General features: G+C 38.9%; 1 protein-coding gene across 6 annotated transcripts in view; it reads right to left on the reverse strand.

Annotated features, from left to right (window-relative positions):
- The window catches only part of FOXP2 (forkhead box P2), a 442435-nt gene that overhangs the window by 199710 nt on the left and 230225 nt on the right, over positions 1–12500 (reverse strand). For all 6 annotated transcript variants that reach the window (XM_076330603.1, XM_076330594.1, XM_076330558.1 and 3 more), the window contains one exon: positions 4412–4589. In XM_076330603.1, the coding sequence (XP_076186718.1) occupies positions 4412–4579 (168 nt within the window). In that variant the 5' untranslated portion in view covers positions 4580–4589. The remainder of the gene's footprint in view (positions 1–4411; positions 4590–12500) is intronic.

Below are 12500 nucleotides of genomic sequence, written 5' to 3' on the forward strand. Positions count from 1 at the left end.
AGTCCTTCTCCAATCATTCACCCAGGGAAAAAAAATTGTGTTTGAAGAAGCACACAGCAGGAGTCAAAAAAATAAAGACTAATAATCAAAAATAGTTCTAGGGGCATATCAGGACTTCTGTGAAATTACATTCTGGTATTTTACGACATTTCCAATTCCCTAATAAATTAAAGATTAGACCACATGTGTGCCTGCATTTGGAAAATATACTTTCCCTTACTACTTCAACATCTGCTAATTTGGTAATACCTGCTCTGAAAGCCATATGAATGAACCTAACAGAATTTTGCCCCTTTTGAGCTTATGATGTGAAAGCCTGTAACCCTTCTGCATAATTTTCCAGAATTTTAACTTCAGTTTTAAATCGCTAGGAAGAAGCATTTTTTCCTAATATATGTGGTCAATTTAAGTAACAATAAGTACAGTCAGATGCAATAAGAAGTTTTATATTTAAGTTACATATCATCAGTATTCTTTATGGCATCAGCTTTTGCCACAGGTGTAGCAGTTGTGGATTTTTATGTCACTTTTAATACAAACTGCCTGTACAGTATGAGAAAATTCATTTGCTCTTTCGAGGAGTCCAAATGCAAGTTTCTAGTGGTTTAGTAAATAGAACTACCGTCCAACATACAGAAATGTGTTTTGTTAACACCTAATTTAAGACTTCACATAACAAACAAGCCCCCCCTCTTATTTTCCTCCTGCTTTTAAATAATCACAAGGACGAAACATGTAAGAAAGCAAAACTTCTATTTCTACATCACCAGGATAACCTGCATGCTATCATCACGTTTTTGCTTTTGTAAATATTACTTATATTTTGTATCAATGAAATGCTAGTGGTAAGTGATATGCTAAAAAAAAAAACCTGCTTTGGAAAAATAATTTTAGACATAGTCAACTGAAACAGCTTCTTACCAATAAATTCCCATAAAACATTTAAAAAGATTATCTTGGTAGAACTGACTTAATGAATACTCAAAATGCAAGCTCAAATCTACCCTGTAAAGCAATCATGTTTTTTTAGCAACTATTTTGACCTTAGTGACACAAACAATTAATTCGACAAACTTAATATAAAAATAAAATTCTACATCTAATGCAGAATAATCTGTCAATGTATTTAATCAAGGATATGCTTTTTCCATGTATTATACATTCTAGTATCAAACACTGATTTTAACAGACAAGAAAAAAAATGAAAGTGAAAACCTCAGAAGTGTACGAATGTACATATGAGAGAGAGAGAATGTCTCGTCGTAAGCCAAAAAAAGCAGAAGAAACAAGTCTGAGCAGATTACAGTCTGCAGCACATTTTCATAATAAAAATCCACATTCACTTTAGCAATATTTATAAATTGATAAATATCGACAGTAAGATAAAAAGTTGCTCATGTTCTAGTCATACATCTTCAAAGCCGACCTGATGACTTGTGACAGCACCCAATCCATTTATCACCAAGTATATATTACAATATATTATAGAATACTGTCATTCTCTCTTGATACATGGATGAGGAATAACTCCCTGATTTAAGTCAAACTTCTCATTTCTACATAAAGATCACAACAACATAGTTCATCAAGCCAGTAACAGGACTGTCTAAACTCCATATAATTGCTTGTAAGAACCTAATGAAGTCTATTATTTTAGCTTATTTACTTTCTATAAATCCACCAATTTGTGATCATAATGCTTGAACAAGATGCAAATCATATATAATTTAAAATTTTTAACTTAGCCCAGTTGCTCTTTGTACACAGTCTGAAATTTCTCATGTTTAACTTTCCCCAGTATATATTCATGCCACAGAGAAAACATATTTTGTGATTTTACTCAGTTGATATAGCTATTCTTAAGCATTAGCATCCCATTATGTAGTTGCCCAGCTGAAGGAAATGTATTAAAACCAGCAATCATTTACTTGCTTCCTTTAGAAAAAGCTATAATGAACTTGATCTGTTTATTTGAAGGCTCCCAATGAAATGACTCAGAAAAGCCAAAACTGGAATGTTAAACTATGACATCAGTACATTATGTTGTGCACATATTTAAACAATAAAAATCTTAATAATAATAACTGCAGGTACAATGGGGTTTGCTCTGTTTTTCTACTTGTCAAAGTTTGTTAGGCAAGTCGGGTATTAAAAATAACATTTTAGAGAGTTACTACAGTGACAATAATAAAACCAGCCATCATTTTCCTCTTAAATCATATTTCAACAGACATCTGGTCAAAAACAGAAAAAAAAAGAAATAGGAAAAAGAGGAAGAAAAGCAGAAGTAGCATAAAGCTATGCCCATTATCTAAAGGACACCCTACTGCATGTTTACTAGTGTTTATGTTTCACATCAACATATTTTATAGAAGGATTTATATGCCTAACTCAAGTTGTATTTAAATCCTATGGTGCAGACCCTACCATAAAATGCCTCTTGAGTCCTATTAACTGTACCCATGGTTTTACTTTGCCTGTCTGCTTATTTAAGATCTAATCACAGTTTTGAAGAAAAGATTGTCACTTCTAAGCCTGTCCCCTCAGAACCTGTCTGTTATTAGTACTCAACTGGATATTTTCATCTTCAGTTGTTATTCTCTGTGGTCTTTGCAAATGCTATCTACTGGAATCTGTGACTGTATGGACAAATTGGCTACAAATGGCTAGGACTGCTGCTTTCAGAAACATGTAAGTGGCACATTATTCTGTTGGTATTTTTGTGTTTTAGAGTGTTTCACTTAAATTAAGTTTTCTAAACATTTTCACCAATTAAATATACTCTCTCTCAATAAAGATTTTAAAATGCTCTTATAATCTGAGCACCTGAATAAAGGTGATGGCATGCTTTTCAATGAAAACAATATTATTTTTTTAAATGTGTGTATATTTATGTAAAATTTTATATGAAAATAGTACATATGCACAGTGTACATATATAGATAATAGTGTGTATATATATATAGCTGTAAGCCTGCTAAGAACTTAATGAAGACACTGAAACCTGTATTTCCTCAGACTGTAATAGTGTAAGAGCTCAATTGTTAAAACAGAATACACTTGAATTTGAAGCAAGGCACAGATTTAAGCCTTAACAACTTTCCATATTTCAATCTTCAACTATTTAATTCTTCCACATTTTCTGTCCCCATTTAAAATATTTAACTATAGATGTAGCTAGTGTACATTGCTTAATTCAGCACTAAGAATGAGTCAATTTTAAGAGCTATTATGACCTGTTATTTCAGAGGCCCGTACACATGCAGTTTATCTATCATGTTAAAACACATTTCTATAAACCAAGATTTTTATAATATTTTCTCTTACGGGAAATAACTTTCCTTCCATTAATGCAACACCTGACATTGTAATGAAAAACCTCAGTGTTTACAAATGAAGGGTTTGAACTCCAAAGGTGCTGAGTGGCCTCAGCAGATGAGAGGACCAGACACTGAAGACTTTCAGGAGTTCAGAGCAGGTGCTGGCACTCTGCAGAATCAGACCTCAGTTGTTTACCAAACAAACCGTTTGGGCTTCACTGCATTAGTACAACCTGCATCCCCTGATGGGGAGGCAACTCTTTAGGTAGACAAAGTAGAAGGAATTATGTTTGTGCAGGTTTTAAAAGGAAAAGAAATCTTACAGTGACAAAAATTAATTGATTGCATCTCATAATTAGACGGCGTCAGCAGTCAGACAATGGTTTAATTTTACAGTTTTAAAGATAAAAGCAGTTCTCCATTAACTCGTTGAAAAAACAAACAGACAAACTTAAAAAAATGTTTTAAATGTGAGAATGGAAACATACCTACAGAAAAGCTGCTTCTCTCTTTTCCCATATTTTCCATGATCACACATCCAAATTATACTCACGCACACACAGACAGGCTCATGCTCTTTTTTTATTTCAGTGGTTCTGAACTAACTGGAATTTTTTTATTTACACCTACGACAGCAAAGCATCTTTATTGTGAGAAGTCACTCTGGTCCCTTCACCCCAGCTCCGACTTTGGAACAATTCATCGCAAGCGAAGCGAAGTCTCAAGTAATGTGGCCCTCTGGTGGAAAGCTCTGCATCACGTCCTACGCGACCACATCGCACAGTAAACTAACAGATTCTGAAAACATGCACTGCAAGGCTTTGGCACAACTTTTCTAAATACGCGGCGGGATTTTAATCACCAGGCGAGCGCAGCGGTGTGCAGCGGTATCAGCAAGACGTTGCCGCCACGAAAACGGGATCCTGGCGTTTCAGCATTAACATGCACAAAAACAACAACAAATAATGCCCCACGCTCTTCACTTGCACGACACTTCACATTCAGCACGCACAGAGGGTCTGCGGAAGGGTGCCCGTCCGAAAACAGCCCTTTATTTGTTTAAAAACAAACAGGAAGCAAAACAAACTTACCTGCTGTTGTTGCAGATGCAGCAGTTCTACTGTGCTTACTTCAGTGCTCGTGTCACCACTTGATCTTCCATCTCTGCTGCCAGCATCTAATTGGCTGCTTAGAGTGCTCATTCCATTTTGATTCATTGAACTGTTGCTTATTGTCTCTGTCGCAGATTCCTGCATCATGACTTAATACCTAAAAGTGATTAAGAAGTATCAATTAACACGGGCGTTACACCTTCACACTTCCATTATCAAGATGTCCCTCTCTGCCAATTACACAGACAGCATCTTTAAAAGAAGAAAAAAGCCTCGCAGAGCCGTTTACCAAGAAATGCGATGCAAACTCTGCTTTCATACAGATACTAATCACCGGAATTATGGTTTCTATAAGCAATCTTTGTGTGCTTACATTTAACGGCCAAAATAACACACCATGCACGCAGCATGGTCAATAGCATTTATGAACGACTACATTTTAAAGTCTACCTATAAAACCAGTTTAAATGAAGGCACGATTTCACACACTGCTCTATATTTCCTATTATCTAGCTTTGACAACCATGGATGACTATACAGCCTTATTTAAAATATTCACTATCTTGATTCTGTCAGAATTTTACAGCATATCTTATGCAAGGCTGTTGTTTAATGATGCACAGCTAATCATACAAAATTAAAATTTTGTAAGGGTGTTACAAATCATATGGTATCAACCAATGATAAATAGTATAATGGGCTTCTCCTTTTTTGTGACTAAATAAAATTTTGCCTCGGAGGCATTTTAAGAAAAAGCTCCTGCTGCAAACACGTCAGATATTGCCTATTTTTTTAATCAAACGGCTGATATTCATTTATTTTTCTGACATTTAAAACATTTAATACTGTCCTTCCTGGGAAGTAATTAAGCTTATGCATGAGCAGCAATCAAACTGTTCACTTGAAGATGACTTAAAACTCAATTTTAACATAGGCAAATAAATGAAAGATATAAAATTAATTTTCCAGGCATGTATTAGATATGAAAGCTGGAAATAAAATCTATCAAGAATATCACTAATGATTGTGCTAAAAACAGCATAAATTATGCATATTACCTTCTCTACAGTAATAAATGTTTTATCATTTTCACTGCATAAATATACTGTACTTTCAGGATAGCAATGAGATGTCCTGCCAAGATCAGTTGAAATCTTTGCAGTAAATAAAGAACCAACGTGCCCTTACAAACCAGAATTTCAAGGCGCATTTTGTATCTGTAATGTGGAAAGGTCAACGTCTCTTCTCAGAGCCACCAAAGTCCTCTCCTGCTCTCGCAGGGTCAGAACGGACCTCACTTTCCTTCACCCTCACTCCCGACGTACTGAAAGAGTCCCCACAACAACCTGGCTGAGCTGTGACTTTAAAAGACACCTCTGAAGGGAGAGGGATGTGCAAGCAAACTCGGGGAAAGAAACAAAGCTTGCTGCTTAGCCTAATTATTGAACTTAGTTATTTGTTCCCCTGCAAAGTATGAGCAATAGCCTTTCTCTGCAAAAAAAAGGCAGGAAAAGGATCATTACAACTTCAACTACGTGCATGGGATATTAATCAAAACGCTGTAAGAATTAACACAAACAAGCGCCCACAAGATAAAGTGAAAGTATATCTTGTGTGGAGAAAGTTAAAATAGTAAAAGATGAGTTACTTAAAGATGGTCTGGTCAAAAATAAACAGGATGCAAAAAACCCAAACACGAACACAGTTACCATAAAGGAGGGCAGCTGTTGCAGCCCAGTAAACAACAGCAGCACCAGATGTGTTTATGAACAAACAGCCCTTCTTAAACACTCTTACGAACATCAGCGAAGAAAAATAATAGAAATGGAAAATGTGATACACGCAGTGATTAATTTTACAAGGCAAAAACAAAGCTAATACTCTTTTCTGAGATTAGGCAGCTAATAAGTATTCAAATTAGGCATAAATTTTACATGTACAATGTTTAAAATATTCAGCGAAAAGGGTCTGATTGCCCTTAGTAGTTATATGAAAATTCTAATGCGGGTATGCCACAACTGTGGGAGTAGGCAGCCCTTTCTGATTTTTACAATATTTACTTTCAATAAAAAGACATGTATATCAGACTGGAAATCTATTTAAAACACTTCATCAACTGTATCGTTGCTAGGATTTGGAAATTCAGGAAATTCAAACATTAATCCTCTTTTAGTCAAACAAAGATTTAACCAACAGACAGGTTCATCTTTTACAAATTCGAACGTTAGACAATAACAGTGGTACGTTTAGCCAAGCGCATTAAAAGGGCAAAGGGGTGTAAATGTTAGATAATCAAAACATTAGAAAACACTCAGAAATTTAATAAATAAATACATCAGCCCCCCTGTTTTTACATCTCTCCGACTCTTTCATTGCAATTAGCAGAGAAGGGTTAAACATCTTCCAGTTCATATTAACCAAGGGTTTTATGTCTTGTGGATTTTGTATCCTTGCAAAGCCCCAGAGTGTAGTTCGGGCTCTGAATTTTAAGTTAAAGTGTCTGTGAGCCAGCAGAATCGGCTTTAACATAACATGACCAGTAACACTACCCTGGCAATAGAAAACAACAAATCTGACCCAACAGCTCTGTACAGAGAGAATGAAACTACAGAGCATCAATACTAGAAAGGGTGATGTATTTGGAAGTGAAGTGGAAGAAATACCGAAGTATTTATACGAAGAAGAAAGAGTCCCTAGAATTTTATGTTAAAAATAAAAGGTTTTTTCCTAGTTGTAAAAGGGTATTTTTAAAAACGATACTGAAACTTTGGCTTGAGTAATGCTCTGTGTTTGTTGTCCGCAGCCCCCTTCTCACTGCCGGCAACTAAAAAAGGGCTGCTGGAAAAAGCAAGAGCACAGCATCTTTTTCTTTTCCCTTCTTTTCTCTTGCATGCACACACACACACACGTATACACGTATATCTATACACAGGTGTGTATGTACTATCAACTCTAAACCCTCACAAATTAAAGCACTGAAAACATCTAAATGAGGATCATTTCTGATATCTACGTATCAGTAATTTCAGTTATTGGTGGCAGAATAATTTGAACCTGCAACATCTTACTAAGCAAACTAACGTACTTTTTCCTTTGCTTTTACAATAGTAGTGCGGGTTGTTAGCATAATAATCATAAATAAATACAGAAGAAATACAATGACTGCCAGATACTAAGGCTGAAAGTTTAGTACTTCAAATAGGACAAGAAAAAAATATACAGGTCCCTGTTTACACACATTTATACACATTCACACTTCCTAATCCTTCTCTTTTTCTCCTGCTGTCACACTCGCTGTCAGTCATGAGCGTGCCCACACAGGCACGCACGCACACCCGGACCCACACTCACAGACATACGTTCACCAGCACCTACTTCTGCTGTGATTCCCAAACTCTGGTTGCCAAAGGTGAGATACAAGCTCTGCTGCCAGGATTTTTAAACAAAGGTATAGGGAAAATATTTGCTGCTCTCTGCAAGAGAGAATGAAATTGTAGATTATTTCAGCATGTGGTTGCACTGCAGGTTGAATGACGAATTCTGCCAGGGTACACAGGCAATCACCCGCACCAAAAAAGAAATACTGGCCCTGTGAAGTTAGAAGATACAGTTTTACTTTTCTCCCCTGCAGTGAATTGTACGTTTGCTCTGCGCGCGTGCACGCGCGTGTGTTTTAAGCCGGCGAGTCACCGTACAGATACTTATTCTCTACACCACTTCCCTTTTGAAACATTAAACTGACACTGGAACTGACTGCACAAGATTGCATTTTCTCTTCCTAAACAACTTGAATTGAAAGGTTACTTAGTGTAACAATATTTACTTGCAGAATTGTGTTGTTACCAAGGGTATAATGGATGGTGGCTATGCAGGTTTACGCAAGAATGAGTGAAGCATGAGGCATTAGCCATGTGTTTGACATGTTTCAAATTGCTATAATCCAGCATTAAACACACCCAGCAATTCATGCCATTTCTTGCAGCCATAATCTTGAATAAAGCGTGCACAACCACTTATTATATAAATTAGTATATGACTCCCTGTTATAGTCACAACAGCGCTTTTGTGTTTATTTTGCATCGAGATGTGGTCTTTTATTTGTACAAATAGCAGGATAGAGAGCCGTAGCTCAATTAGACCTCCTCACTTTATGACAGGGTGTACCGAACGCCCGGCTCGCGGGGTCTGTTCCGCCCTGCCAGGTACAGGTTCTGCTGGCGCCCACGTCCCCGGCGCCGAGGGCTGGGGCCGCCGGCCGGGCCGCCGCTCCCCGGGCCGCCGCCGTGCCGGGAGGCGGGAGCGGGTGCGCAGCGCCGGAGCTGCCGCCAGGGGGCGCCCCGGGGCCGGCAGCCCGCCCCGCCCCGCCCCGCCCCGCCCCGCCCCGCCCCGGGGCATGCTGGCCGTGCCCCGCCCGCCCCCGGGGCGCTCCCGCGGAGGGCTGCGGGCCCCAGCCCTGCGCTGCCCGGTACCCCTCGATGGCGCCTTCCCACGTGCTGAGACGAACGAGAAGCTCATCTCCAGCTGCCGGTCGGCCCTGTCCCCCCACCAGTGACGCCGTCTTCACGCCCTTACGGAGCGGAGAGCGCACTGCATACCGCCTGTCACTACTGGAGACGTGGAGGGCGGCAGCCGCCATCACAAACCACCTCCAGAAACCAGGGCGGCTGCCTGCCCTGCTCCGGGGTGAGCCCCCCGAACCAAGGCAACACCCCCAGACCCATAACCCTACACCGGCGGTAAGGTGCCGGCGTTGGTTGATCCACAGGCGAGACGGACCTATAGCGCACAGCGCCCCGTACCATGAACCTGACATTCCCCGGCGTGCTCGCGCATTTACCTTGTTTCACTTCCTAAGACACAGCCTAAACTTCGGTCTTTTAAAGCTGGCCTATGATGTAAAAGCAGAGGTGAGAAGCTAGGCTTAAATAATGGTAACTTTTGTGCTCTGCTGGAATTAATTCATCATTGACACAAGGCACAATGCATCTGAAGTCTTGCACTGGTATGTTAAAAGTCTTTTAATACTTAAGATTGCCTAATAAATCAAAATGCCAAATATGAAGGACATAGCTGAATGTGTGAGAACAAAAAATTAGACAAGCTAAGAGAATATTTGTAAAGGGTTGGGGTTTTTTTCCCCACTTTATCTAAAACATTTAGCTTTCAAAGCTTGAGTAAAGTGGAGACATAAATTGCTTCACTGCGTATTTTTAAATATGTAAGTAAATGAGTATGATTAAAACACTAATTGGGTCGACTGCTATTGAAATACTGTAAAATAAAGTACCTGTATTAGTAGGTTTAATATACTACTATCTACTCAAGTAAGTTTTCTCTGTAAAAATGTAAAGTGTGCTCCAACACCTTGTGCTGGAAGGTCTTTCAGCAGAGCTTCCGGTTGTGAGTTACAGGACGTATCTTAGCACAATCGAAAAGAATAGGTATCACATCTGCATCAGTGAGCGAAGTCGGCATCTTTGATGAGAAAAAAATAGAATTCCCATGGTAAAAAAATCATCTCTTCAAAGCCAACTAATCATTTTACTATTTAGAACACCCTCACGAGTGAAGATGGTAGTTGTGAGTAAAGTAACAGTTCAAAACTGACTAAAAAGGGCAGCGATGGGACAACAGTGTCTGGATCACAACACAGAAAGCACTGCTATTGTGAATTCAAGCTGTAGTATGAAACTTTTAAGTGGGCCCTCATACAGTGCGTCTCTAAAGGCCATTTTTGAATACAGATTTACAATAAAATTGACAACTGGGTTTTTGGAAATTATCACAGATGAGATTTGCTACAGAGAAGAGCCAGCACCACCCCACCACCACCCCCGGCCCCGTCCACACACACACAGAGTGCCAGGTAAAGAAAACGTGCATCCTTCCTGCAGCATTCTGTCTTAACAGGTGCGCTCAGCTGGCATGAGAAGGCTTTAAGAAATCAGATTAATTGATTTGTGCTAAAGTTAACCACAACTGAAAAAACAAGCATTGCCTAAAATATTTATCTCTGTACTATAAGCCACAATTTTTCCCGCTGTCTGTGTACTATGGTTTATTTATGTATCAGATGTTTAAATGACCATCCTTTTAACCGACTGGCACAGTCGGATAAAGATATTGAAGGTAAAGTATCATATTCAATCTTAAACTAAAAGCTATCCTGCATTTTAAAGGCTGTATCTTTTCCTTTCATACCATCTCAATTCCTCAGGACTAATAAAAATAGTAGGTCAGTTCTGGGCACAGTAATTTATCTGCTTTCTAAAATTCAGGAATATGTTGTCACACTCATCTGATTATTAAACAACAGTTCACTTCCCCAAACAGCAAGTAAGGTCTAATTAATTTCCACCTGCTATTTATTTTCACTACGAATCCCTACGAAGGCCAGTGTTATCTGTATGAGTAGTCTGTACAATATTGTAAGATGCGTACCTTACACATCGGATAGTGGCAAAAGCCTGCTAGAGTGCATTACCTACAGCCCACACAGAAATGAGCAGCGAATTTCAGGATAAGATTCTTATTTGAGCAACAACAGCTTGGGAAACCCCACCTTGGAAAGCAAACTCCTCTCACCCCCTCTCTCTGCATCTCCCTCCCTCTCTTTCCCAGTCTTTTTTTAAAAAAAAAAAAAGGCAAAAAAAAAAAGGCAGCTCTCCAAGCTCTTGAGAGTAGGGAGACTTTATTACAGTCAATGGAGAATTTAATAGTGAGAAAGCATTAGGGCAGTAGGAAATAATTAGAATTGTGAGAGCTAGGGAAGACCTGCCTAGCAGGCAAATTCCCTTAAAAAAAAAAGGAAAAAAAAAAAAAGGAAAAAAAAGCTTCTTCACAGTCTAGCTTCTTGCAGAGTCTGTAGGGCTTACAAACTGCAAACCCAGGGCCAACTTTTTATACCTGTTTTTTTGGGTGGTTTTTTTTTTTTGGGGGGGGGTGGGGGGGTTGTGAGGAGCTTGCAACAACTATCACTGATATTTCTCTTCGCCTGATCTTTGAATATCGTGATAGTACCTTCACCTCACCAGTCTTTGTTTAACCCTCACGCTTACTTGACTTCTCGCCCAGGCTCCTGCTCAAAGCTTCCCTTCAGTATCCCTTGAGAGTTTTTTTCCCTGTCCATAAACTACTTTTCGCACAGATTCTCTTTCTAAAGATTTCAGCACTTTCTACTTCCAGGGTTATCTTTTTTCCGTGCAAAATATGCCTTTAATTCTTCTCTTCACCAGATCCACCCTTGCCTTCCCACTGGATGGCCCATAGGAGAGGTGGTACACCAAAAGAAATTTCTTTTACGGGATCCAACTTACTGAAAGCTTGAATAAGCCTCAAAAAGGAATAAAATGGAAAATCTGTATTTTTAAGATGAGCCCTCAAAAGCTCACATGCTCGCTTTCAAAGCCCCAGTCAGTATCTGATTGCATCTGTAGCTTTCATTGACTACAAATGGTCTTACGCAAATTGTCTTCTACATACGTAGTAATGTCTGAAAAGCCACAAGACTAACATTTGGTGTTCCTAAGTTTTGCTCTTCCTAATTTTCCACATTTAGGTTTCCTACATTAGCTTACAGCCTCATGCTGATAAACTTTTAACATTTTCTAAAATTACATCCAGCACAATACTCATGTAAAATAGACAGCACCAGGTAGACGTAACAACGCACTTATCAAACGAGCAGTGCCAAACTGCATCTCTTCCTCTGGACTGCTGAAATGGCCAGAGTGCTGGCCAGAAATGCACATACGCTGTAGTCAAAACCACCTATAACAGCAAATACTTCTTTCAAACAATTCCAACTTCTAGCAGATATTTTAAAGGAATAATTTATCACTTCATGAAACCCTTGTCCAAAATCTTAAGCTCAGCTCTGCTCTTGTAAATTTAACCAAGGCCAATACAGTTCAAAAAGGCATGTCACAAACGCTGCCAACCACTGGGAAAAATACAAGGTTTACTATCATTTTATAGAATAGATGCAGATAGGCATGTTTTAAATACATGCTGAGTTCTGCAGCTAAATACTTATTTTACATGACTTATGTGAGGTGAATGTAGACAC

Source organism: Aptenodytes patagonicus, chromosome 1, assembly GCF_965638725.1.
Source record: "Aptenodytes patagonicus chromosome 1, bAptPat1.pri.cur, whole genome shotgun sequence".
NCBI classification, from domain to species: Eukaryota; Metazoa; Chordata; class Aves; order Sphenisciformes; family Spheniscidae; genus Aptenodytes; species Aptenodytes patagonicus.